The following is a 24,890-nucleotide window of genomic DNA, read 5'->3' on the forward strand; positions in this document are numbered from 1 at the left end:
AACCGCTTTCAATATTTTACCACGAACATTAACATGTAAATAGATTTCGTAAGAACTCAAACTACATGCTCAAACTTCAAAAAGGGATTCAATTCAAACTTGGATTGGATTTGGATCGCAATTTAGTTGAATGTGAAAATGAAAAATAAACTGAAGTTTCTATCATTCAATTCGAAACGCCCACCCTACAGTCAAGTAATAAAGATATTCTTTCCCTAGAATATGTCAAATAAGAAAAAAGAGAGGTGCAAAATTGTATGTGTAATTTTAAAGAAGTTGCATTTGAAGGAAAAATAAATAAATTAATGGCCAAACTATGGTGAAATTTCATATTTGGAAACTTGAGGCCAAATGTTAAGCTTAAGTTAATGTATGTGATATTTTAGAGGCTTGCCTTTCACTTTGCTGTCCCACCAATCGTACTAAAATAGCATATGGCGCAAAAATAACAAACAGCTAAACTATCATCCATGACAATGGTATTAAATTCCGTTCGCGGTCATTTCTTCAAACATCTTTCCTGCACTACCGGTACCATAATCACAGGCCGTTTCTTCACCGGCCGCCCCGTTCGCCGTCTAATTCCGTTCATTCATTACTCTAAATCATCTACTGCGCTGTCCCGAGAAAGATACCAGCATTCGAAGCACATTCAGACCGCCGCCAAATTTTCCACGTTATCATCTGCTTCATCGGAGACTCCGGCTTGTGATTCATTCACTTCTCCGTACCTCTCTGTTCGCATTTGCTGTCAAAAGGATGTTGCCGTAAGCGAATATGATCAGTTTACTGTTTTCACTTGCTAGTGAACAATTTTGTTTGAGATAAATTGTTATATAGGCTATAGTTCATATGCGGTTGATGTTGACAAGGCTATTACTTTCAGTCTTTGATGCCATTACTTTATTATAAGTTCATACGAAAATGCTGAATTTCGTGCATCTGCAGAGTGCCAAAAATTACTACACTAGTTACTCCTTTATGGAATAGGTGCAAACTCGGTATAGTACATTTTTGCAGAACTTTTAAATCATGCGTAGTTTGAGTCGAAGACTGTGAATGCATTTGCTGTGCGAAAACGTTTCCGTATTAGAGACTCAAGCTGCCATGTAATCTCCTGTTGTATTATGTCAATTTAGAGCTCTATTAGTTCGTGCTCAATCCCTAAATGGACAGTGACTGTGTAATCAAAATGAGCTTGAACTTCTATTTCTGTTTTACTATCAGGATATGCTCTCAGAGGCTCTTTTATGTTTTGGAGCCAGTTCAACGACTGTGGATGAAGAAGAAAACAGTGAGAGAAGTGATGAGGTAGAGTCTCCATTATTCTATTCATTAATGATGTTTTCTAGGTAGGATGAATCAAATAGGGGTTTTGATGTTTCTGTGTCTGTTTCTGTGTGCCTGCATTTAACTTCTCTTTACAACTGAGTATACATAGTGGTTCTTTGTTATGCATCTTGTCGGATAACTAGTAGCATAACTTGCTTTTCGGGGTAATTTCAATTTGAGGTGTCCAGAGCTGTTCAACTTTGAGTCGCATGAGGTGGAGTTTATCATCATGTGACTTCAGTTAGCATCAGTAGTTACTCCCTAAATATGTTTGATTGATTTCTCTCAAACTTTTCATTTGTATTTATTAACTTTTCCCGTTCTCCTACCGTGCAGATAATCATTACTTCCATCTTTTCTGTATGCAAAGATGTGAAAGATTGCATTTCGCTTGCTGCTGATTCTGTAGGGTTGCAAAATATACCTAGTTTTGAAGTTGAGATGCATGACCACACTGATTGGATAAAAGCTACACAGGTCAACATTCTTTCCCTTGCTATTAACTATTGAGTAGTGTAGTAAAATATTATATTGATCTTCCACCTGCATATTTATGCCTAGCAAAGTATATGCACTGATAATATTAGTTTTAAAAGGGCCTCAAAATCTTCTTTTGCCTCTAAGACTAATAGCAACCAGCAAGATTATGATCAGTTACCAACTTTTAGGGTCTTTTTGGGCATGCAATCAAGTTGCAGTCCATAGTCCATAATTGCAAATTTCAAATGCACTACTTGCCAAATCTTCTCTTTCTATTAATCAATATTAAAAATGAACATGAAACTGGACGCTGTTTGTGTCTTGTATATCATGTCCATTTCTTGTTAAAAAGCATGAAATGACAATGAGTTGCCTTGAAAAAGTAAGGTTATACCATTCTGAATGGGAATGCCTTGACCATTATTTCCCGTGTCTTGTTTACTTAATTATGAATTTTTTATGTCATTTTGAAAATGTGAAAACACCATGCATGGACTCATAAGTTGGAATTTGGATAATAATGATTATCCTCTTAAAAGGTCCCTTTAGATCATCTTTGACATTTATCCAGTAGCTTATTAACCTGGCCAATCTCCTGACCTTTGCATATTTTAGTAGGTTACGTTAATGATAAGGGATCTAGACGAGTTGGTTCTTTACCAATCCATTGGAAGCTTGCATGCGAATGTGATGAATTGATGTTAAAGATGCCGGTGGATTCCTGTATCTCTTAATTTCAACTGCTTGTTTGGAAGCTAATTGAGCTTTTGACATCATTCTGTTACCAAGTCATGGTGTCTATATGTTGCACGTGTTATCATCTTGGTGACTGGTTTAACCAGCTGAGTTGTTTTAGATCTTTCAATCATTGTCAATTAATTGCAGGAACTGTTTTGTCCAGTGGAAGTTTCTGATGGACTCTGGGTGGTGCCTGAATGGACAACTCCTCCAGTATGATTATACCTCTCTCTCTCTCTTTTATTATCGCATGATTCAACTGGTTCTACACTCAGGACACAGTTCAAAGCATTATGTTAATATTCAATCAACTTTCATATTATTGTCTCATGATTCTGCGATCTTTCCTTTTTTTCTTTTTTTGGTTGTTGGTCATGAATCCTAGTCTGCACATTGTCGTCTTTCCTCCATAAGCAATACTTCACACATGCCTAAATTATGTGTATATATGTGTATGTCCTGTAGGTATATGTATAAAGAGCGTGTGCTTGAATTGTAGGATCTTCAAGCAACAAATATAATCCTAAATCCTGGTTTGGCATTCGGAACTGGGGAGCACCCAACAACTAAGTTGTGTCTCCTCCTGCTGCGTGATTTGATTAGAGGAGGAGAACTCTTCTTGGACTATGGAACTGGTTCGGGTGTGCTAGCAATTGCAGCTCTTAAGGTACTTGGGTTCTCATTCAAACCTTGCACTGCTGAAGCTGCTAATGAACAGATTCCTTATTAATCAAGTTCCACCTAAACCTTATCCTTTACTCACTGATTACAGGCCTTGCTCTTCTCACTGTCAAAAGAATTGATCTTGCTAGTTTAATAACATAATTAAGGAACAAAGTGTGTCACAAAAAGCACAATGAACGTGAAAATTTCTGACACTTGAATAGTAGAGATGCAAGTCTCAAACTAAATCCTTTGAGTTTTATGAAGTGATAGGTCGGAAAGGGTGGCGGTAGCTGGTGGCAAAAGACCAGGAAATGTACTAAATTTAGACATTGGGGTGGTGGAGGTGACAAATAGATGAACAATTTTCTACTTCTATTTTCTTCTTGAATTGCTGGATCATCTTTGGGATTTTAAGGGCTTGCTTCTTTCTTTCGATGCTGGGGAACCGCTTCCTTAGCCTTTCAATTTCACTTCTTAACAAGTGGATGGAAGTTGAGAAGATTCATTTAGGAAGTTTTGGTTTTGTATTGGATCTAAGTTGGAAGAGGAAAAATGTTCAATGTTTAGCCTGATTCGATAAAATAGTTGGAGCAGCAGAAACATTCATACTATCAACTAAACTTGATTTTTTTTGAAAAAATACATTTTCTGACAAATGCATTCTGTGAACCATAGCTTGGTAACTGTACCTGAATCAAAATCAAAATTCTTAATCTGTAGGAGATTCCATCAAACTCATGGTCTGTCTACTTCGTCCACAACTTAAATCTGATTTCCTTCTGAATTCTCAAGCATCGTTTTTTGAACTCGTGATTTAGTATCATGGTGTTGCTAATATCTTCATTGTCAAATATTTATGTGCAGTTTGGTGCAGCTTTTTCAGTTGGTTTTGATATAGATCCCCAGGCAATCACATCTGCTCAATATAATGCTACTTTAAACAACATTGGACATGAGAACTTGCTTTTGAATCTTGTTCCTGGCAAAGGAATTCTTCCTTCTGCAGAGTTTAGTTCGAGTATGGACATTGGCCAAACTGCCTATGATGCAGACGTTCTAAATAAGAGGGGAAAATATGACATTGTTGTGGCAAACATACTATTGAATCCTCTGCTTGAGTTGGCAGATCATATTGTGTCCTATGCAAAGCCAGGTGCAACTGTTGCTCTTTCCGGAATCATATCTGAGCAGGTATGCACATTCTGTTTTATAGTTTAACTGTAGAGTGAATTAAGGCTTGAGGAAACATTTGATAATTGATTTGCTGGTACCACAAAGAATGAGGGAAAACTATAACAATAATGCTGTCATCTGATGTTAGCCATTATTTGCCTAACATCATCATCATCTATTACCCATAAAAGATAACTAAAACCCTATACTTGGATCCTCCTTTTTCTTCTTCTTCTTCTTTCTTAGCATCTGAAGTTAAAACTCCATTTCATAGCAAATGATAAGAGTAAAACATGTATATGACAATACACTACCGGCTTTTTGATAGTCAAGAGGTTCTAAACTTCCTTTGCTATTTGTTGTTCCTGGATTTTCAATGGCATGACTCCGGTCTCAGTAATTCAATACCTATATCTAGTTCCCTGAAATTTGTATGTATGCTTAATGATTGTCAATAATCTCCTCAGTTATTCAATTCAGCCGTTGACATTTTCTTCAATGAAACTACAAACAGTTAAAACGTTTCAACAATTATATGTATAGGTATGTAAAGAATTATGTGCATAAGAATGAGACTACAACTATGAATGTAGATTGTTGTGTCTGGTGTTTTATTCTTGAGAAACAAGCAACAAATGTAGATTACCTATTGCAATATTTGCGTTCTTGATTTTTCAATGTGATAAAAATTTTCTGCAGATTCCTCGCATTCTAGAAAGGTATTCGCAATACCTGAAGAACATAACAGTTTCAAAGATGGATGACTGGGCTTGCATAAGTGGCTTAAAGAAATGACATAACAGCAGCTAAAAGAAAACAGAGGTTCATTTTCTAATGTTGTGGAACTTAAGATTCTACCAAACCACAGGACACAGCCATAGATCAAGCCCTGGAAGTCCTCTCCTCGCGGCTCCCTGCATGAACTTTGCATGTCATTTGACTATGGCCAATTAAGTGTATTATTCACCTCTGTTTATTTGGACATAGTCTTGGAAACCGTTGTAAAAAAGCCACCTACTTCACTAATTGCGAGTCGAAGTCATACTTACTGAAGGTTGTGTGAAAAGAGTGCCTCAAATCCCCAAGTTTATCGGCTATTTAGTTTGTAAATGTCTGTAAAAGGATATTTCTAAATGGCTGTGTAAATGATATCTTCAAAAGCCCTAACGTCTATCGAAAAGAATGTCTCTACCTCCCAAAGTAAGGTTTGTATACACACTACCTTCTCTAGACCCCAATGGGATTACACACTGAGAATGCTGTTGTCAAGAGGTAGAATACATGTGGGCTGTGGCACATTCTCGTAATCAAGTTATGAAATGTAATGCTCATAGCATCCCTCTAGACCTAGTTGCAAAGTAAGCTCCATCTACGAATGGATCATGAAATGTAATGCTCATAAAGTCCCTCTAGACCTAGTTGCAAAGTAAGCTCCATCTACGAATGAATAAGATCCAAGAGGCTTTTAAAAAGAAAGGGAAAATATTCATTTTTTAAAAAGCTCTCCAAAAGTGACAGTAACAGTTACAGTTTAGTCCATAACAAAGCAGTTGTTCTACAGAGTCCGAAAAACCTACTTCCACTCCATAACAAATGCTTACAACAGCATTTAAGACGTTCCAGTCAATCACCAAAAAGTTTGGACTGAATATGCTAAAATTAAACAATTCAACACACATTTAGCAGACTGCAGCCAAGGGGAAAATAAAATCTAGATTAACTTCATCCAAAAAGAATGACACAGAAGGAAATACGACAGATTCATTGTGAAATGCTAAATTTTTTTATTCTTTTTTCTGTTCTACACAAACATAGCTAAAGATATCTTTGTCCATCAGCTTTCCTCCGTAGGATACAAGAGCTGCTTCACAGGCAGGAAAATGTTTCTTTGATACACAAGCATTCACAGCGAAGTCATCCCAGGAACTTCTGAATTCAGCCAACTAGCACTAAGTCCTGACTCAGTACATTGCAGCAAAGCCAATTTGATTAAGAATCTACAAATGAAACAAAATTGGCATGAAAATTTAACTGAGCCACATCACCGCTTGAGTTTTCTCCTGGACAGAGCAGGAGCCCTCTTGGGGATGTAGACCTTGTAGTTTACCTGGCCAACATCACCAAGTGAAGATGAGGTCAAACAAATTGGAATCAGAAAAAATTAAAAATGTCTCAAGGGTATTTGTTATGGTAAGAATACTCAAGCTTTGTAAAGACTAAATACATCTACACTTAAGAGATGTTTACGTGACAAAGATGTGCTTCAAGTGACTCTCATAGACAGTCTAGTTAAAGCAATCCAAAAGTCCCAATACGTAGAGACTTTGCACGCATATTTGTTTCTCCTCTTAAATTAAAAGCAGGTAAAAGAATCAATGAGAAATTATAGCCGAAAACCAAAATATAAATACAACAAAGCATGAACATTACCATATGTGTATGGCAGAGGTTAGATATATAAAAACATATGCAAGGTTACCCACAAGAAAAGATCAATGATAATTATTATATCTTAGAAATATTAAGTCTGGGAGAGAGAACAAAGTAAATCCTTGAAAGTTTTACCAAATACCAAGCCTGTTTGGTCATGATTACCTTATCTAGTTATAACAGTGTTTTGGTTTAATCAGTTTGCTCCCAAGTCCCCATTATCAGTGTTTGACTATTTCTAAAAGAAATCTATAGTTAGAACTACTTAGCAGTCACTATTACTTCATTATAACTGATGATTTCTATCAGTATCTCTAGTACTCAATCATTTAAACAATCAGAAACAATTTAAAGAATCTAAACAAAACAGGCCATTTATTTATTTACTTGTAGGATTATTGATCAACTATGGAGTTGAAAAATCCCAGCCTAACATGCATAAATAATGAAATATGAATATAATACCTGTACCATTTCACCACCCCTCATTACAGACATGGTCTTTTGTTCGAACTCAGAGGCATCCTTGGTTTCATCTGGTTGGTGTTTTGAAGTAAGTCCGTCAGATGTGGATCTGACACTAGAAGTAGTTTCTACAGTAGGGCGGATACCGGCATTAACAGTTCCCGTGTCTAAGTTATCGCTGGTCCCAGTGCTAAGAGCTCCAGGTCTCATGGGAACTGGTGTTTTTATTATGTTTCTCTTGGAAGCCAATGGATTTTCCTTTTTATTTGTCTGTACTGTGGTACTGCATAATAGTTTACCAGGTTCAGGTTCATTGCTAAGAACTGGTCCAGTGGTATGTTTCTCCTGTTCTGGACTCTGTGAGAGTGCTGATCTATCAGCAGGTTGTGTAAAACCTAGCTCAACGCAGCCAGATCCTTTTCCATTATTCTCTTCGACTGGAGTATTTATCTCAATCTCTGTGGAATGAGAAAATTCCTCAGTAATTACAAGCTTGCTCCTACATTCTACAACTTGATTTAAAGCCAATCCTTCTTTTTTCCCCTGCTCCAGAGACTTGTATGGTACAACCTCAGTCTTTGAAGGGGATAACTGATTAACATCACTGCCATTCTTCTTTTCCTTGGCACCAGATTTTAAATTTGTTTGAAGCTCTTTACGAAACTTCTGCAAGTTCTCCAACGCCTTTTTCCTTAAGACAGTCTCAAGATCCTCAACTCCTGTATTAGCAATATTATTAGAATTCCTACTCTCACCTCCATTATCATGACTTACTTCTTTGACTTTATTTGGATGAGGATCCAGACCACCATCAACTTTTCTGGGGCCAAAAGTTTCACTATTGGGAGGAAATGAATCATCAATTTTCAAATTTCCATCCTGCATTGTCTGAATGGACGGGAAACAAGAACAAGAAGCTAATTTCCCTTTAATTTCCAGGTCATTATTGTCATGGTTTCTGCATGAAGGACAATCATGGAGCTTATTCAAAATCTCTTCTTTAAGCATATCTGGTCCCTGTTCGTCGCCCTCTTCCTCACGTGTCTTTTCTGGAATAGTAATAAAAGATCTTAAGCGATTAGGATTACTCTCTTCTACATATTCCTTCCCATTGTGAGTAGTATTACAAGAACATGAATGATGGTTACATAAAGAACAAACTGGCCCCCTACTTCCGCTCCTTCTGCCAGTTCTTGGCTCATTACAAATTTTCTTTTCTTTCATCTTTTTGCTAGACTTAATCCTGGGAATCTGAAGATTGGTGTCCTCATTACCACTATTAGTTTCATCTTGGCAAGTGGAAAAGCTCTTAGAATCTCTACCTCTGGAGGTAATACTATTTTCACGTCGGCAACTACAACTTCTTGAGTGACTGTTCGTGGAGCTAATACTAGCGTGTCTCTTTCGCTTCTTCTGCACTTTTCTCCCATAATCAAGACTCTTTCTATTTGACCTTTTTCTTTTCTTTACAGGGGGTGAACCCTCACTGACATCTCGGCTACAGGATCTTCTCCGAGTTCTTTTCTTCACGTGTTTCATAACACGTGAGTTCCTACGTCTTTTCCTACTATAATCAACCTCTGAATCGGAGGACAAAGACTGTGAACTGCTAGAATAATCAGAGGAAGCAGAAGATGACGAGTCATCCTCAGAACTGGATAACTTCTTGGATTTGTTTCTTCTGCTTTTTCTCTTCCGTATCTAACCACACAACACATGAAGATGTATAATGTATTGATAAGAAAACAGGAGGTAACCTTACATTGTTCTAAAGAAAGCATGCCTAATATTAATTAAAAATATCTCATGAAAACATCTCCATGAATATTTGGGTATAAAATATATTCAATAAAGAGTGTACAAAGTGTGTTGGCTTGATCAAGCATTGTAAAGTCTTTCATAATTCTTTCTTCTGAGTGTCAGTTAAGGAATTACAAATTGAAACAAAAGAGAATATATTTAACGCAAGAGCTAAGATATCTGTTTTTCCATGGTGGCTTCTAAGATATACCAAGTATTAACAGGTGCAGATAATTGTTTCTTTTGATAAAGAACTCTAGATTTGCTCCGCTAAGGTTATTTTAAGGACAGTGCAGAAAACAAAAAAATACAAAGAACAGTAAACGATTCATGGAACTCTAGCTATAGCAATTCAAATGACTATGCAATGTGACTTTACACTCCCACAAGCGATCATGAGCTATATATCACATGAAGCCTTACCATATTACAGATTTGTAAATGAGCGTATTTTAAACATATTTACATGAAAAGAATCCCTTCTAAACAAACTGGAAGGAGTAGGACTTATTTACTCCCAGTTCAGTAATGTCAACTCATATAAGTATTGTACCCAAAAAATAACCAGCCTTTTGAACTACTTTTTGACCCTTGTTCTTGGAAAACAGTTTCATTTTTGTTTTTAGCTAAAAAGAACAGTTATCTTAATTTTTATCCCCCCCAAAAAAAGTCCCCTGATGATACACACACACATGAAAAGACCCAAAAGTTAAACCAGCAAATTACATATGTTGGTTGGACTTATGTTGAACAGAGGGTACAGATAACTTTGTTCGGACTCTTCAAAAATATTGTCAATCCTCCACAGGTGCAACAACATTTTTGGAGAGTCGCAGGTAACTAAGCACTTCCCTATTTCCACCAGCAGTAAAGAGGGAAGTATTAGCATCATTAGAGAAGGACACTAACAAATATTCCATCGCATCACAATAATTAGTTCAGCAAACAGAAAAATATAAGCCCTTAAAAAGCAAATTAAAGTATGATGAAGATAAACCCTAAAAAAAACATAACTATACATGAACGTTTCTACATATTATTGAACAAAACAGGAGAATGTGAAGCGTCGAAAATAAACCTTAGAGGAAACTTTGAGCCTCTTCTTTTTGGAAGATTTTTTCTTCGACGGAGACTTCCTTTCTCCCATTGGCTTCTGGATTTACTTCTTCTTCGTTAAAAATATTGGAATAGCCAAAAGGCAAACCGCAGATAAACGAATCGATAAATCCGATCAATATCGGAAAATCTGCAAAATTACGATTTGGGATTTGGAATTTGAGAGGATCTGAATGGTGCCTGACACACTCAAGCCCTTATATCATTTCAAACTTCTCTGACTTGTACTTTATCCTAATATGTATGTACTCTACTTACTTCTGAAATTAATAATTTTAAAAATAAAATAAATTACTATCTATTTATTATTTATTAATATTGTATACAGTAATGAGTTAGAGATCGTCTTAATATCAACAGGCAAGCGCAAGCTTGCAACGGCAATCGCAGCAACGGGTTGCTCGCAAGCTCAAAGCAGAAAGAAATGTCAAGTTCTCACTTGATCCTGCAAGTTTATAATCTATATGGAACTCCTTACTCCAATCCGGAAATCGAAGGATTGGGGCTGACAACAAACACTCATCTCTTAGTCGAGCTGATGGCTAGATCAATTTTTTGTTCGAGGTTCAAGAGGAAGGAGAGGAACCACCGCCCAATGATGCTTTCACGAAAGTATGGTCACCGGTGAAGTCCATCACGCCCCATTTAGATTTCTATGCGATACTAATAAAGTATATTGCTGGTTTTTTCCAAATCTACATCCAACACCAGAGGTTCCTGATGAGAACAAATTGTAAGGCGTTGAAAGAAACCCTTAAGAAAGATGTCAAGACCCTCGGCTCAGGGAGGGAAGGCGCAGTGCAAACTTGGTTAATCACGTAATCGTTGTGGAGTGTTGTAAGTGCACAAACTTAGCCAAGTTAGCGAGTGTGAGAACAACCACGCCCACAGGCTCGGCCGAACCGAGCCGCCCAGGCTACAAGCGACAAAGAGGCAGATTCTCAGACTAAAGAAGCAGTGGCTACCATTGCTGAAGTCCAGCATCAGGAACAACCTCTCCCCGAGATTCACTCACTTTCAAACAGACTCAGATTTCGATTCGCTATCTAGGAAGGGAAAGGAAAGACAGAAAACATGCGCTTTTGGCAAACTATTTCAGAATATACAAATGCCGAAAACGAAGAAAGCCTATTTGCTCTTGAACAGAGTTGGTCTGATCCTGACTTTTTCCTTTTTTATTTGGGTGCTACCTCACCCCTTGCTTCGCAACCGTCATCTTTTAGCTGATTGATGAGTGTCAAAGATAGACGTGTCACGCCGTATGAAGAAGATCTTCGCCGCCTGCTTTTGCGCTATTGTTACTTACGACGTCTCTTCTCTTACGCAATTTCTAACTAGTTGTAATTTTTCTAAAGACCGAAAAAGATTGGACTATTCCCCACCGAGACAACATAAACTCTTCGATGGATCCTCTTTCTTCTCAGTACTGATTCGTATGGAATTAGCACGATCCGGCGATCAAATTCTTGGTGGGAATCATCAATATGCTTTAGAACTTTCAAGAAGAAAATGAAATAGGAACAACCACGCTGGTCATACCGATATCGAAATAAGATCCACCGAGCGTGAGTCCTTCTGCTCGAGCGCATTTTCTTGCCTTTCTGCGGAAGCCCCCCCTCCCCCCCCCCCCCCCGAATCCGATTTATTTGGATTAATAGGGAGAGTAGATTATGATGGTATTTTACAATTCTTTCCAAGTCGGCTGGAAAGTGGATGCAGAATTACTGATCTTAGTCTTCAACTTTTAGCTTAAAAAAGAAAAAAAATTCAGTTGAGTCAAAAAGTTGGTAGCGCAGGTTGGATCTTAGCCAAAATTCGTCGCTGGGGGTTCCTTTTCCTCAACCAATTCGGTTCTGTCAGCCTTGGTCTAACATTTTGTTAAGCCCCAACAAACTGATTCATGTTCTTGACAGGCTTCTTGACTCCATTGCTACCCACCCTGAGTCGACCTCTCTCTAGTGGGCCTTTACCTTTCAAATAGAAGAGGGGTAGTCGCAGCAGGAGAAGCATTCCTAAATCCCTGAGATCACTCGACTTTTTGGGTAGCCGTCCTTCCATGCCAAGTCAGCTATCACTGATCAAAGAGCGAGCAGCCGCCAGGTTTAATGATTTGATGGAATCTACAGATGTAGTGGCTGATTTGACAACCAGAAGGAATCCTTTTTGCTTTCGCCAACAACAAATTCGAAAGTAAGCAAAATATGAAAGAATATTTTATTTGCTTTTAGATATTCTTAAAGAAATTTGACGTCGTTATCCTACTTTCATGTTGTAGCAACTCACAAATCATATAAGATATGTAAATGATGAATTCTAGATAAGCCTAATGCGATAAGTGAGACCATGTGGGAGACATAACCTAATATTCTTTATCACACTACACCAAACTCAATCAACTAATAAGATGAGATTTGATCCCTATTTTGAATATATATTTGATTTTCTTTCTTAAATGAGCGAGTACATTCTTAATGGAGTAATATTAAATTTATACCTGTACTCGCTAAAATTTAAAAAACTTTTTCCAATATTTTTTATTTAGTAATATCCTATTATTTTAGGAACAAATCACATTTTTTCCCTCTTGATCTCTAATGGAGCTCCAACTTGAGATAATAAGGAGATTTTTAATTTTTTTTTTGGTTTTGTAACAAAAAATTTCACAATTATTATTTTTTGGGTGCACTCAAAATAAACTCTATTTTTGTGATATAACCTGTAAATCACAAACAAAAATAATTGTATTAGATAAGCTTCATGTGACTAATTCGATCGAGAAACACATGCGAATGATATCAAATCCATGCTTGGTACTTGGAAGATCCTCTCCTCCAACTTGAGATATTAAGGAGTTTGAACCTATGCAATTTATCCTTTTTACGCTGAAGTTTCATTTATTATTAGAAAAAGAAAGAAATTATTTGTTGACATTGTGAAGTCTAAATTAAGCAGTTTCAAATGATATGATGACATATTTATTGAAAATAATTAGACATAAAAGTGTTATAGATTTTTAAAAAATGCATATCTTAAATGTTCAATCGAGAAGTTTCTTTCTATCACTATAAGGGAGTAGAAGCATTTAAGCAAAGTAAGATTTTGAGATAGTAGAAGAGTATAAGTTCGAACTCTTGAGAATAAACAGGAGCACTACCCTCAAAAAAGGATCCTACAATGCGTGACAATCATAAATCTTAGGTTGAGCAAATAAATAGGAGAACTATCCTAAGGATCTGACAATAAGCGAATCCTGCTTTAATTCGAATCCTCAGAAAAGATAGTACATAAGCAAATAAAACATAACAAATAATATAGAAAGCGTAACAAACTATACTAAAAGTAAAATAATGTAATAACGAAGCACAATAAACCTTCTTGCCCGAGGAATATTCCAAAAAAAGGAAGCAGCTGGGCTGGGTCTGCGAGTGAAAAGACTTTTGGATAAGAAATATCAATCCTGAATAAGCTTCAGCTGATTCTCATTAGAAATCTTTTTATAAGCAAGGAGGGAATAGAATCGTCCAAGTAATTGCGTCTATCACTGAAGGCAGAGGTTTCAGCTTTTCGTGATATTTAACATAACAAATAATTCTATATTGGAAAAGTCTCGATTTCTGTGGGGCATGAACCCACTAATCAGTAACAGGTAAGGCCACAAAAACATTTACTCTAGGCAATCTCATTGATTAAAAAACACTTCTGCAGCAACATAGTTTCTATATCCACAAACTTGAGGACAGATACAACTATTCTTTTGCTAAGTCTACAAGATACAACCATAAAAGTATCATTGTATTTAAATACAAATGTAAACAAAATCACTTATGCATCTTCACCATCACTTATGCTTGCACGAGTATCAATGTAGAATTCAGAATCAACTTCTCCATCAATGATTCGGCTTCTGTTCCCCACACATTATCAACAACATATAAATGTTATATTAGGAGAAAATGTTAATGTGAATTAACATAACTAATTTTACTAAAAAAAGATAAAGAGGGGGAGAGAGTAATAAACCTCTCAAGGACAAATTTCCCTTCTTTGTACTTCTGGCTTTTCTCATGGGCCGTCTCCTGTGTAAACGAGAAACAAATATTAGTCGTTAATAAAACTACGTGTGTTACATATACTTTGTGAGGTTAACTTGTATATATCGAATCATATCCCCCAAAAGACAACAAAACTTTCAAGTTACACCAGCTACAACACATGAAAGTACATTGATAGAGTGAAAATTCTTTATATTGACGGTGTGTTCAAGTCAATTGCCACGTGTGCATATTATTTATGTGCACAACGGAATTTTGATATGCAGGAGGGACTATTTCCCTCCTCTTTATTTTTGTGTGTGTGTTCCCATGGTTGTGTGTTTTGGCTCTGTGTGTCGGTGCCTATGGACAAAGAAGAAGAAGAAGGAATAAGAGGGATTACATATTTCCAGCCAAGAATCTGCCCACAGCAACAACAAAATATATCTGTCACAGTGTGCATTCCAGAAAGCATCGTCCTCTCCTCGCGAGGTCCAAAAGTTATATTTACCCTGAATAACAGAAAGAAAGAAAAGTGAAAAATTCCATCATATAAATTGGAAAAGAAACATGATCTAATCAGGCCATGGAAGGATAAAAGAACAGAAAATGGTGCTAACAACACACATCTCTTGCACAATCAAGAAAGCCAAGTAAGAAGACCACTGAACTAGATTGTGCCCCTTGAAGAGATCACCACTTCCCAACCATGACATAAACTAATCGATTCAACCCTTAATTAAACAACTAGCTTCTGCTGTAAGATGATTCAGCTTAGCTTCCTGTCAGAAAATAAGCTTTAAACATAGCAACATCTTTAAAAAAAGCAAAGTGGTCTTCTACCAACAACAGCCGCTCCGAAAAACTCAGCCTACACACAGCAACCATGTAATAGGAGTACAGATTGAATCCAGCATGCTGCATTGTCTTCCAGTTTAGGTCGATATCCCACTAATTTGACAATTAATGACAACATACCATCTGGGCAGCCAGGGTAATCCAGGGAAACCCAAGTCCTGAAGGGTAGATGGGCAAGAAGAATGCAAGCATACATACGTAAGTTCTGTACAGTAAATACCTTGAACAACCGAGCAAACCCTATATCCAAATGTGGCCTAAGCCAAACAGTCACGCTTAAATGCACATAACAAATAGCTGACTCTGATGCTGAACGAGACATTGAAACTTATAACAGCCATTTATATCTATGCATACATTTTTGGTTAAAAGAAATCAAACTCCCCTTGCACTTTCCTATCATCCTTTCCTCAACAACTAATTTCGTTCACCCCCCCCACCCAACCCAAAAAGAAATTAAAGGAATAATAATAAAGAGAGGAAAGAATGGTTGCTGTTACTTGGTTTTTATTCTTATGTAAATCAGAATGAAATTCTGAATTTAGCTCAATTCCAGCTGATACATAGTTGAACACCTGATGAAAGTGTGCCTGGCTTGTCTTTCTGTACCATCTTTGTACTATTATTAATAAAACCTTTACCATTTTGGAAAATTTTTTTAAAAAGTCCGAACAAGGAATATCATACATTCAACAAATACTGTCACAAATGACATCGTGTTGAATAAAAATGATGGTATTGCCAATAACTCACTTAAAATAGACGCAGCAGGTTGTCAATGATAAAGTGACACGTAACTAATTAGGAGAAACACCTTCAAAGCATATTTAATTCACTGCGTCCTAACGATGCACCAAACATATTAAACACCACTTTCTCAATGGTAAAGACAACAGAAACAATCACATATAAGCGCCAAAAGAAAGCACCAGTTGTCACACACGAATGGATGCAGGTTTATTGACAAATTAAATCACTTGTAAAACAAAAATATTGATCCATGAAACAGCAATGTATGCTATCAATCTGTTGTTGAGAATAATTAGAGGTCACTCACACATTATTGAACAGGTATGCTTTTCCCCTGCGACAATGAAAAGCCTGCATAGATAGCATAAAAGATACGTCAAACATAGTTAACCATTGCAAACTAAACGGCAATTCATGCAGAAAAGAAGAAACACAATTTTCTCATGCAATATATCACGACAAAGCAAGTAAACTGACCGTTCATGCACAATGAAATAAAAGAAACTTCTTGAGTTCCAGTTAATTTTCCCTGCTTCGAGATTTCCCACTTACATCACCTATTGGCGCTAGACAATTCTTATGCATATATTTTACTTATGAGTGAAAAAAGGAGTTACTTTTAACCAGGGACGGATCTACTAATGGCCGAGGGGGTGCCATGCCACCCGCAAGCCTCACCCGAGACTCGGTATATTGATATGTGTGTATATATATAGAAAATTTATGAAAAATAGTTAAAGTGCCACCCATTGAACAAAATATTCCATGGTGCCACTGGCAAAACTCCGGAAATTCCTTCTAGGCTGCGTGAGTTCGATCCCGGCCCTACTATTTTGTTAGCTTCACTGGGCAATTAAGGAGTTAGGCATTTCATCTATTCTCCCCCTTTTTCTTAGTAGTAATTCTTTTTGACTTTATTGTTTTATTTAATCTTGTTCAATTTTATTTTATTTTTGCCTTCTTTCTATCCCCAAAATCTTTTCTTTCCCTCTAAAAGAGAAAACAGCCTCCCCTGCTTAATAAATGTTTTGATGCATGAATTATTGGGATGGCTAGCTTGAATCTAGTTAATTCCTTTGCTAATTTAGACAAGAGTAGAATAATGACTATGGCAAAGTATTATCCAAATGAATAACAAATTTAAAATTTGCATTACCAACTCGATATTTTCCATAATTCATATGCGATGTGGTGAACCCATGTTCTCCAACTTGCAAGGAATTAGTGATCTCACAAAAGCATTGATCTATCTTGTGGGAGTTTTATTTATCAATTGTGGAAAGAACATTCTAATCCATGAAGCAAATAAAAATGAAGTGTGGAATAACATTGGTGATCAATATTTAAATGATTGTTTAGTTTGTTACATAAAGCACGGAATATTGTCCAATGTAATTAATGATGTCATCATTGGCCATTTCCAAAATACGAAAACTCGTCGAGGACATTTGTAAATGAATGATGTATATTTATAAGATTAATAATATTATTGGAAGCTTTATGCTTTGCGCCAAGTTGTCATAATGCATTTTCCCCATTCGATCGATTTCTCTTTATAAATAGAAAAGAAGACGATTAACCCTTACAGAAGCCCAAATTAATTGATCAAACCGACCAAATATTTACTTTATATGGATCATATAAATAGCAAAACGTCTATAATCAAAGCAATGTGACACCCAAAACCTTCAAATCTTGAATCCGCCTTTGCTTTTAACACACACAATGGAGAAGAATCTGCAATTGAGTTCTTATGTAAAACTGTGTTCCATATGTCATCACCCCTATGGCATTTTAAAGTCCAAACCCTTACTCCAAAGAACCAAACAATCTGTATTATGAGGATACATCACTAAGCTCTGCCTGTTTGAGCTTGCGCACGTTACCGGTCCCCAAGCCTAAACAAAAGAGGACGGTTGCTAAATGCTCCGCCACGAAGCAAGCTTTCCCGAATACGACAGATGCGGAAGTGGCATCCAACGTAAAACTTGTCAGATTAATGATTTTTTTTCCACCGAAATTAAACACTTTGTATTACTACATCAACGAACTACAGAGTTCAAATGTGTACCCTTAGCATCATGATCCAACTTGGGAAAACTTTCCCAAGAGATATCCTTCAACCAAGAAATAGAAAATCTAGCTAATTTATTATCTATTTTGTTCAAACATCTAGGAATATACATAAAATCGACATGATCCAACATGCTTGAGAGCTTCCAAATGTCATTCGCACACCACTTCTATCTCCCACGAAGTAGCCACTCGTTTCTGAATCATATCCACAACATTTTCCTAATGGTTAATTCAGATTCATGATGACGAATTCGAAAAATTTGAAACTTCTGAATTAACCAGAAACACGTTACATTTGCACTAAACAACATAAAAATTGCTCATTTCCTAAACTATAAAAGGTGAGACTTTTACTTGTACCCAAAAGTGATATATAACCATGTCAATGAAAGATCAGGATTTCCATAGCTACATCCAATAATTCAACCAAAACAAAAAAAAAAGAGAAGAGGAAGATGAAAAATTGTACCTTGGAAACAAGATCATCAACATGGCCAAGTTGGGTTTTGCAGAATTTGCAATTGTAAGTTTTGCCTTCAAGATCCACCAAAAATAGTCTCCCCATTTTTCACTTCACACAACAGCAGCTCAGCCCCAATATCCCAAAACTGAAACCTTCTTAAAGAAAGATGAAAATAACAAGGTTTATTTGAGGGGTTTAAGGAACAGAAGTGTCCAATTCCAGAAGACCGACTTATTATTACATGTGGCGCAGATTTTGTTAATTTCAAAGCTACCTACTTCTATCTTTTAGTGATCTTAAAAACTTGAATGTATAAAAAAAAGAGCTACTAATATTTTATTGGCGGAACTATTGGTGGGCTCCTAAAGTTGACAGCAACTTTCACTTAGACACCTCAATTAACCTTTGTTCATTTTAGACAGTGACCAATTAAATAAAAACACGTGACATATATATTAAAAATAATTTTAAAATAATGACTTTTGAGTAGAAAAAAAAGTGATCATTAACTTGATGACATATGACATTTTTTACCCAAATAATTTTAAAAAAAGAAGAAATTCATCTACTAAAAAAAAGTGATTTTCAAAAAAAAAAATCCACCCCCCACCTAATTGTCTTCTTCACCCACCCCACCTCGTTGTCGTCTTCTCCACCTCCACCCACCCCAACCCCAACTCCTTCCCCACCCATATTATCTTCTCGCGAAACACTATCAAAAGAAACTATTTTGAAAATTTTATTTTACAAAGATATAATTTTTTCTACTTTAGTTTTAAAAAATCAATTACTAATTAACAATAGAAGAAAAACAAGAACTAGATCTAGGCAATGACAATGAGATTATAAAATCAAGGTCCAAAGTTATGGAGGAAAACATCTAGAAAATGGAGAAGAAGAAGAACAAGAAAACAAAATGAAAAAAAATATTTTTTTAAAAAAAATGCTCTTCACGCGTTCAAAATGGGTGCAGCACACGCAATGTGCCAAGTCAGCACAAAGTGTCAAAATGACACATCAGAACCTTACTTGAAGTGTCTAAAATGAACAAAGGTTAGTTGAAGGCGTCTAAGTGAAAGTTGGTGCCAATTTTAGGGGGCCACCGATGAGTTCCGCCTAGTTTATTTGAACAGCATAACGCACGTATTTATATCCTTCAATTTTAAACGTACATAAATAAATATTTAAATTTGTATAAAATTAAATGAATAAATACATATGTCGTACATGACATATTACATATAAAACATCACGTAGAATACATATATCTACTTGTTTAATATTATACAAATTTAAGTATTTACTTATCTACATCTAAAATTAAATGACATAAATACCAGCTAAAGATAAATTAAATGACACATTCATATACTTGTTTAAATTACTTTTTGGCTATTAAAATGACTCATTTGATCAGTACTAATACTTTGCTAATTAAATTAGAAAATCTAACTTTAAAAATGATGAGTAATTTTTTTCCAGACATCAGGTATTTTAAGACAAAATTAATTTGTTTAAGCTTTACATATTTGGAACCTTAAGTAATATACGCAAATGTATTTAACTTCAATTAAATTTTATCAACACTTCGTTATTAATTTATAAAATGTTTTATAGGTGATAAACGTTTAAGATCAAATTTTCTTATTGAAGTAACAGTTAGAACTTCGTTATTAATTTATAAAATGTTTTATAGGTGATAAACGTTTAAGATCAAATTTTCTTATTGAAGTAACAGTTAGAATGTTGTTTTCGTGAGTTTATTTTTCCAAACTAAATAAATACATAATTGTTAGTAAAAAATGGAAATTCCCATTGGATCCAAGCAAGGAAAAAACACTTGGCATTCGTCAAAAAAGGAAGAGACTCATAAAATGACGGATTTGAATTATACACTCTTAACAGTATACAGATTTTTCACACTAATTTAACATTCCGAAAAATATCCATTTGAAGATGTATCTCTCGTGAACTTTGAATTCTAAACAACAACATACCTATTGTAATTCCACAAGTGGAGTATGGGAGCTCTGAACTCTAAACATCAACGCCATTATGTTGAAGAAACAAAATGAAAGTACACACAATTTTTAACAGAAGAACAAAAGAGAAAGTACACACAATTTTTAACAGAAGAACAAAAGAGAAGTAGAAATTGATTGCACAACAAGGTCATATACATTATCAAGAAATAAAATATCTGATCATACTCTAGGAAGCTGAATTCTCCACAAGATGCCACTGCTTTACATTGAATATGAAAAATGTGGATTGACATCAAGCTGTGGCTACAAGATCAGGTTCAGTGGCTGGAGCAGGAACATACCAGCCATGATGGATCTCAACTGCTTTCTTTCTTCTAGCAAGGCGAGATTTTCTTCTCGCGCCAGTGTTCCTGTGAAGTGTCCCAACTTTCACTGCTTTATCGATTGCGGAATATGCCTCTGCAATCAACTTTTCAACCGAAACAACTTCCTCTGACTGTGCATCGGGTTTCTTCTTCAATGTCTCCAATGCTTCCAAAACCTAGAAACGAACAAAGCTTAGGTTCCATAAGCTGAGATGAAGAAGGCTGCATTAGCTATATATTTTTTTTCTCAATGTGTTTGTCAGCGTGTCTGGAAAATGTTCTTTGATTTTCCTCAAATTATTAATTTCATGCTGTAAATGCAGCAGGTGAAGTCCACGAAAATTGACCTATATCGCACAAAGCTGAGAACACTCATGATTTTAGAAGTGAGCTCAAAACAGATTCATGGATCTTTTTGATAAAATAGAGATTTATGGAACTTAATCAGCATTACATTATTTAGAAATGACTTTATTTGTGTTACAAACTTCTCAGAAATAGCCGATTCTTTCTCACTTAGTTTGTTCATCACTCTCAATTACCATTTAAATCTCCATTAATCAGTCAAGTACAATCAACTCTTGGCTCCAGTTCAAGTTTCCGTTCAGACAGAAACAACTCTTGTTAGGTACTGAACCCTTCTCCTATTATAGTCTGCAATTTTTCTCTCTTTGTCAATTCACTTTGCCGGATGGTGCAAGGGCATTTCAGAGTAGCTTCTTACATCTTTTTATCTTAAAACTAAGTAATATAGGGGCTTCATCTATCCAGAAATCTTGAATTTGTTCAGTCATAGAGATTCCGGGATCACCTAGCCTAGTGCACCATATGTCTATATAGATGGAGGGAACAAAAGACAAAAATATGATGGGTAATTATCTCCATATCCTAAATATCAATGACCCCGACAAACAATATTCTTCTTCTAGGAACTCTGAAAATTAGGAAAAAGGCAAACGGAAGGAAATTAAATGAAAACAAGTTTGCTGACTACATAAGAGAGCTCTAATAGCCGCCAAATAGGCCTTAAAAAGTTGAAACTATGACTCAGCCACAAAAGCTGGAGGTTGAAGCCATGCTGACTGCAGAATCATGACAATTCACTGCAACCCAAGGCATAGCACTAGTCTTTGAGGTTATTGTTTTTAACTTTTCACTTCTTCATCCAATAGATTAGGATAGCTTTCACGTTTTTATCCAAATGATTAGGATTAGCTAAAATGAAATTGAAAGGTAGTACTTGCAGCTTCAGAGAGTCGTCCAACAATAAGACACGACTAGAAATGACATTTTGCTCCATGATTTTAACCTTCGGTATTTTAACATATTCAATAGACATCTCTAAGAGAAGAGAGACAGTGCACAAGGTGATAGTTTTGACATATGTATAACTCATATTTCTCGTACTGGACAACTGCTATTTAATAAAGGACAACAAAGACCATGCAAGAGTTGCTTAGCACAAATGTCCAATGGTAATGCATTACTATTTTATTGAAATTTAACTTTGGTCTATTCTCCAAAGCTCCAATTTTGACCCTATTTTGCCTCAAAGATCCCAAACCCATCAGTGGTTTATTGTCTTAACAGTTTCGGCAAAAACAGCAATCCATGATGAATGACAAGCAAAATAGTAACTAAGACCTTAAATATCAAAAAGAAAGAGATCAGATCGACATAAAATGGACTCCTCCCCAACTCTCCATTCATCACTCACTCTTTCCTTGCTGCTTGAAATGATTCCACAAAGATTTGGTGTACCATATGACACGATCCGAAGATGAGACTCAGAAAATGTTAGACATGCACTCGAATCAGATAAATAAACAAACATCAGAACTAAACACAATCTCAATACTAAATCATTTTGTGGGGCAGATTCACATGAAATTAGGGATTCTATGTAAACTATAGTTCTTCCTCAAATTGAGTTTTCTCTACTTCTATAAGTCCTATTAAAATCCATTAACACTTCAAACTACAAAGATAACAAGCAGCATCATTGAAGTTTCTTTGTGCCCATTCATACAAAATTCAGTTAGGAGGACCAACGGAACAATTTTAAAGAGTCAAAGAAAAAGTTACTCAGACAATCTGTCAAAATGCTTGTCGTACTAGATTACTGACTAAACAAAGTACATAATTTCATCTAGCTTCTACAAGTATGTGGAAGGGAGACCCGGTGACCAACTCTGTTGTCGTTCTGCACATAATTCTTGCTACCTTAATCATTTACAGAATTCATTCAAATCTTTAGATCAACTTCAACCAAACTGAGAGGCAAGGAGGGGTTTCTTTACCTAGCCGACCTCGACACCACAAGTGAAACTAAAAAGAAAACACCAAAAGCAAAATACCGATTGCACAATAAAAGACACATTATAGAAGAACTCAACAAGCGTGTTGTATAGAAATATTAATAGAAACAATGAAAAATCAATGCAGAGAAATTGCCACCAGAAAAACAAAATAATTGACAGTTCAAACTAATTACTAAACATAATTAAAGCCAAAAGTGAAAGCAACTTACAGTCTTCATCCGAGTCTTGACTTCAGATTTTTTAGCCTTGTGGTAAACTCTCCTCTTTTCAGCTTGCCTTGCCCTTTTGGCTGCAGAATCCGCTTTCTTTGTTGGAGCAGCTTCACAAACGATGGAACGACGAAATGGCATTTGCACCGGATTCAGTGAAACAGTCCCTGCAATTCCAAAAAAATCACTAGGGCCATAAAACTCTAAATTCTACTAACCAATTTGAAATCAGCAAATACCTAAAAACTGAGTTAATTTCTCGTTCACTCAACCAATAGTTATTATCTCAGAAAATCGTCTTCTTTGAAAATTGGAATCAACACAAAATGTAACCTTTTGAGATAAAAAAAACTATTAGTTGAGGGCCATCTGAGAAATCAAACACCCTCACCCCACCTACCCGATAAAAAGGTCGAATATTATGGTAGTCCGATCAGCAGGCATATCAAACAAGAACTTCATGAAGCACAAAATAACTTTTTTTTAATTCCAATTCCTATCCGTGCTAGATTAATCTTTGAAAAAAATCAAAACAAAAGATAAAAATAAAAGGATTCTTGAAGTGATGGGTTCATTGTAAATGAAGTTCATACCTTTAGAGAAGAGATTGAGAGAAGTATTAGCAGAAAAACTGAGTGACCTTAATGCATCAGCATTTGGGTGTGGTCCATTGAGAGAAAGGGTGTTGAATTTTGTAGTAAAGCTCCAACAAGAAGAAGATAAGCAAGCTCCTGCCATGGCTATTTCTTTCTTTCTCTGTATTTCTCACTCTCTTTTCTCTACAGCAGAAGCTGGGGAGAACTTGGTAATTGGAATAATGGTGTCTCATCTTATCCGCAGTGTCTTATTTTCTTTTGATTTTGGATATGGGCTCGTTTGGTGGAGACTGATGTATTATATGGGCCAAGTTTTAATGTCCAGTTAGCCCAACAAAAAAGAGAAGGCCTGCTAAGAGTGAAAGAGATGAGATCAGTTCACTTATGCTCGGGTAATTTACAAGAATGACTTTGGAGACGAGTTATTTTGAATTTTTTGACCTCGTTTGTTAGGTGATTAATTCAAATTTAATAAGTTTTGCTCCACAAAAAAAGACTTTAAGTTGTGACCTTAAAGGTTTGCCTACTAGGTAAGCGAGGAATAAAAGTACAGATCAGTCATTTCCAAGGTTATTGAGCATAATTTCCTTCATTTCCAAGGTTATTGTGCATAATTTCCTTCTATTGTTGCAACTTCAGATCCCAATATTCAACTTCAGTCCCACAAGTCTAAATTTAATTTTGAGGCTGCTAAATTTTAATTTTTTTTTGTAAACTTATACAATTTCCTCAAATAGGTATCATAGAAACGGATATTTGTGACCGTTGCTCAGAATTATGTATCTAAAATAACCTGCGGAAGGACAACATACTAATCAGGAAATCACAATTCATAGTTTTCAACGAGGTCTGTCTTGACATGACTCTGGTAATGATCATTATCTTTCACTTAACAGATAACGCAGCAACTTACATTTTATGCCCACACAAGACACTTTGACTTTACATAGAAAGCAACAACATACCCAAGATTGTGGGGTCCGGGGAATGCGAGATGGACGCAAACCTTACCTACCTTGGGAGAGGTAGAGCGATG

General features: G+C 36.0%; 4 protein-coding genes across 5 annotated transcripts; 1 reads left to right on the forward strand and 3 right to left on the reverse strand.

Moving 5' to 3' along the window:
- The first annotated feature begins 364 nt into the window (after positions 1–364).
- On the forward strand, positions 365–5,442 carry LOC129892013 (uncharacterized). The gene is made up of 7 exons (XM_055967533.1): positions 365–767; positions 1,228–1,311; positions 1,669–1,809; positions 2,698–2,763; positions 3,050–3,217; positions 4,081–4,407; positions 5,089–5,442. Exons 1-7 carry the CDS (start codon positions 471–473, stop codon positions 5,182–5,184), a joined length of 1,179 nt encoding a protein of 392 aa, XP_055823508.1. The 5' UTR covers positions 365–470; the 3' UTR covers positions 5,185–5,442.
- Positions 5,443–6,016: 574 nt separating this feature from the next.
- On the reverse strand, positions 6,017–10,417 carry LOC129891770 (uncharacterized). 2 transcript variants are annotated; one of them, XM_055967253.1, is made up of 3 exons: positions 10,163–10,417; positions 7,285–8,985; positions 6,017–6,386 (listed from the first exon to the last, which is right to left on the reverse strand). In XM_055967253.1, the coding sequence occupies exons 1-3, from the start codon at positions 10,229–10,231 to the stop codon at positions 6,351–6,353; spliced, it is 1,806 nt and encodes a 601-aa protein (XP_055823228.1). In that variant the 5' UTR covers positions 10,232–10,417; the 3' UTR covers positions 6,017–6,350. The 2 variants fall into 2 exon arrangements, with proteins under 2 accessions (XP_055823228.1, XP_055823227.1); XM_055967252.1 differs by having other exon boundaries at positions 6,017–6,496.
- Positions 10,418–13,859: 3,442 nt separating this feature from the next.
- Positions 13,860–18,655, reverse strand: LOC129893331 (protein yippee-like At5g53940). The gene is made up of 5 exons (XM_055968838.1): positions 18,385–18,655; positions 16,147–16,190; positions 14,635–14,743; positions 14,221–14,276; positions 13,860–14,104 (listed from the first exon to the last, which is right to left on the reverse strand). The coding sequence occupies exons 1-5, from the start codon at positions 18,478–18,480 to the stop codon at positions 14,023–14,025; spliced, it is 387 nt and encodes a 128-aa protein (XP_055824813.1). The 5' UTR covers positions 18,481–18,655; the 3' UTR covers positions 13,860–14,022.
- Positions 18,656–20,518: 1,863 nt separating this feature from the next.
- LOC129892610 (30S ribosomal protein S20, chloroplastic) lies at positions 20,519–24,079 on the reverse strand. The gene is made up of 3 exons (XM_055968194.1): positions 23,852–24,079; positions 23,259–23,425; positions 20,519–20,904 (listed from the first exon to the last, which is right to left on the reverse strand). The coding sequence occupies exons 1-3, from the start codon at positions 23,994–23,996 to the stop codon at positions 20,656–20,658; spliced, it is 561 nt and encodes a 186-aa protein (XP_055824169.1). The 5' UTR covers positions 23,997–24,079; the 3' UTR covers positions 20,519–20,655.
- Positions 24,080–24,890: the final 811 nt, after the last annotated feature.

Source organism: Solanum dulcamara, chromosome 6 (genome assembly GCF_947179165.1).
Source record: "Solanum dulcamara chromosome 6, daSolDulc1.2, whole genome shotgun sequence".
Lineage (NCBI taxonomy): Eukaryota > Viridiplantae > Streptophyta > Magnoliopsida > Solanales > Solanaceae > Solanum > Solanum dulcamara.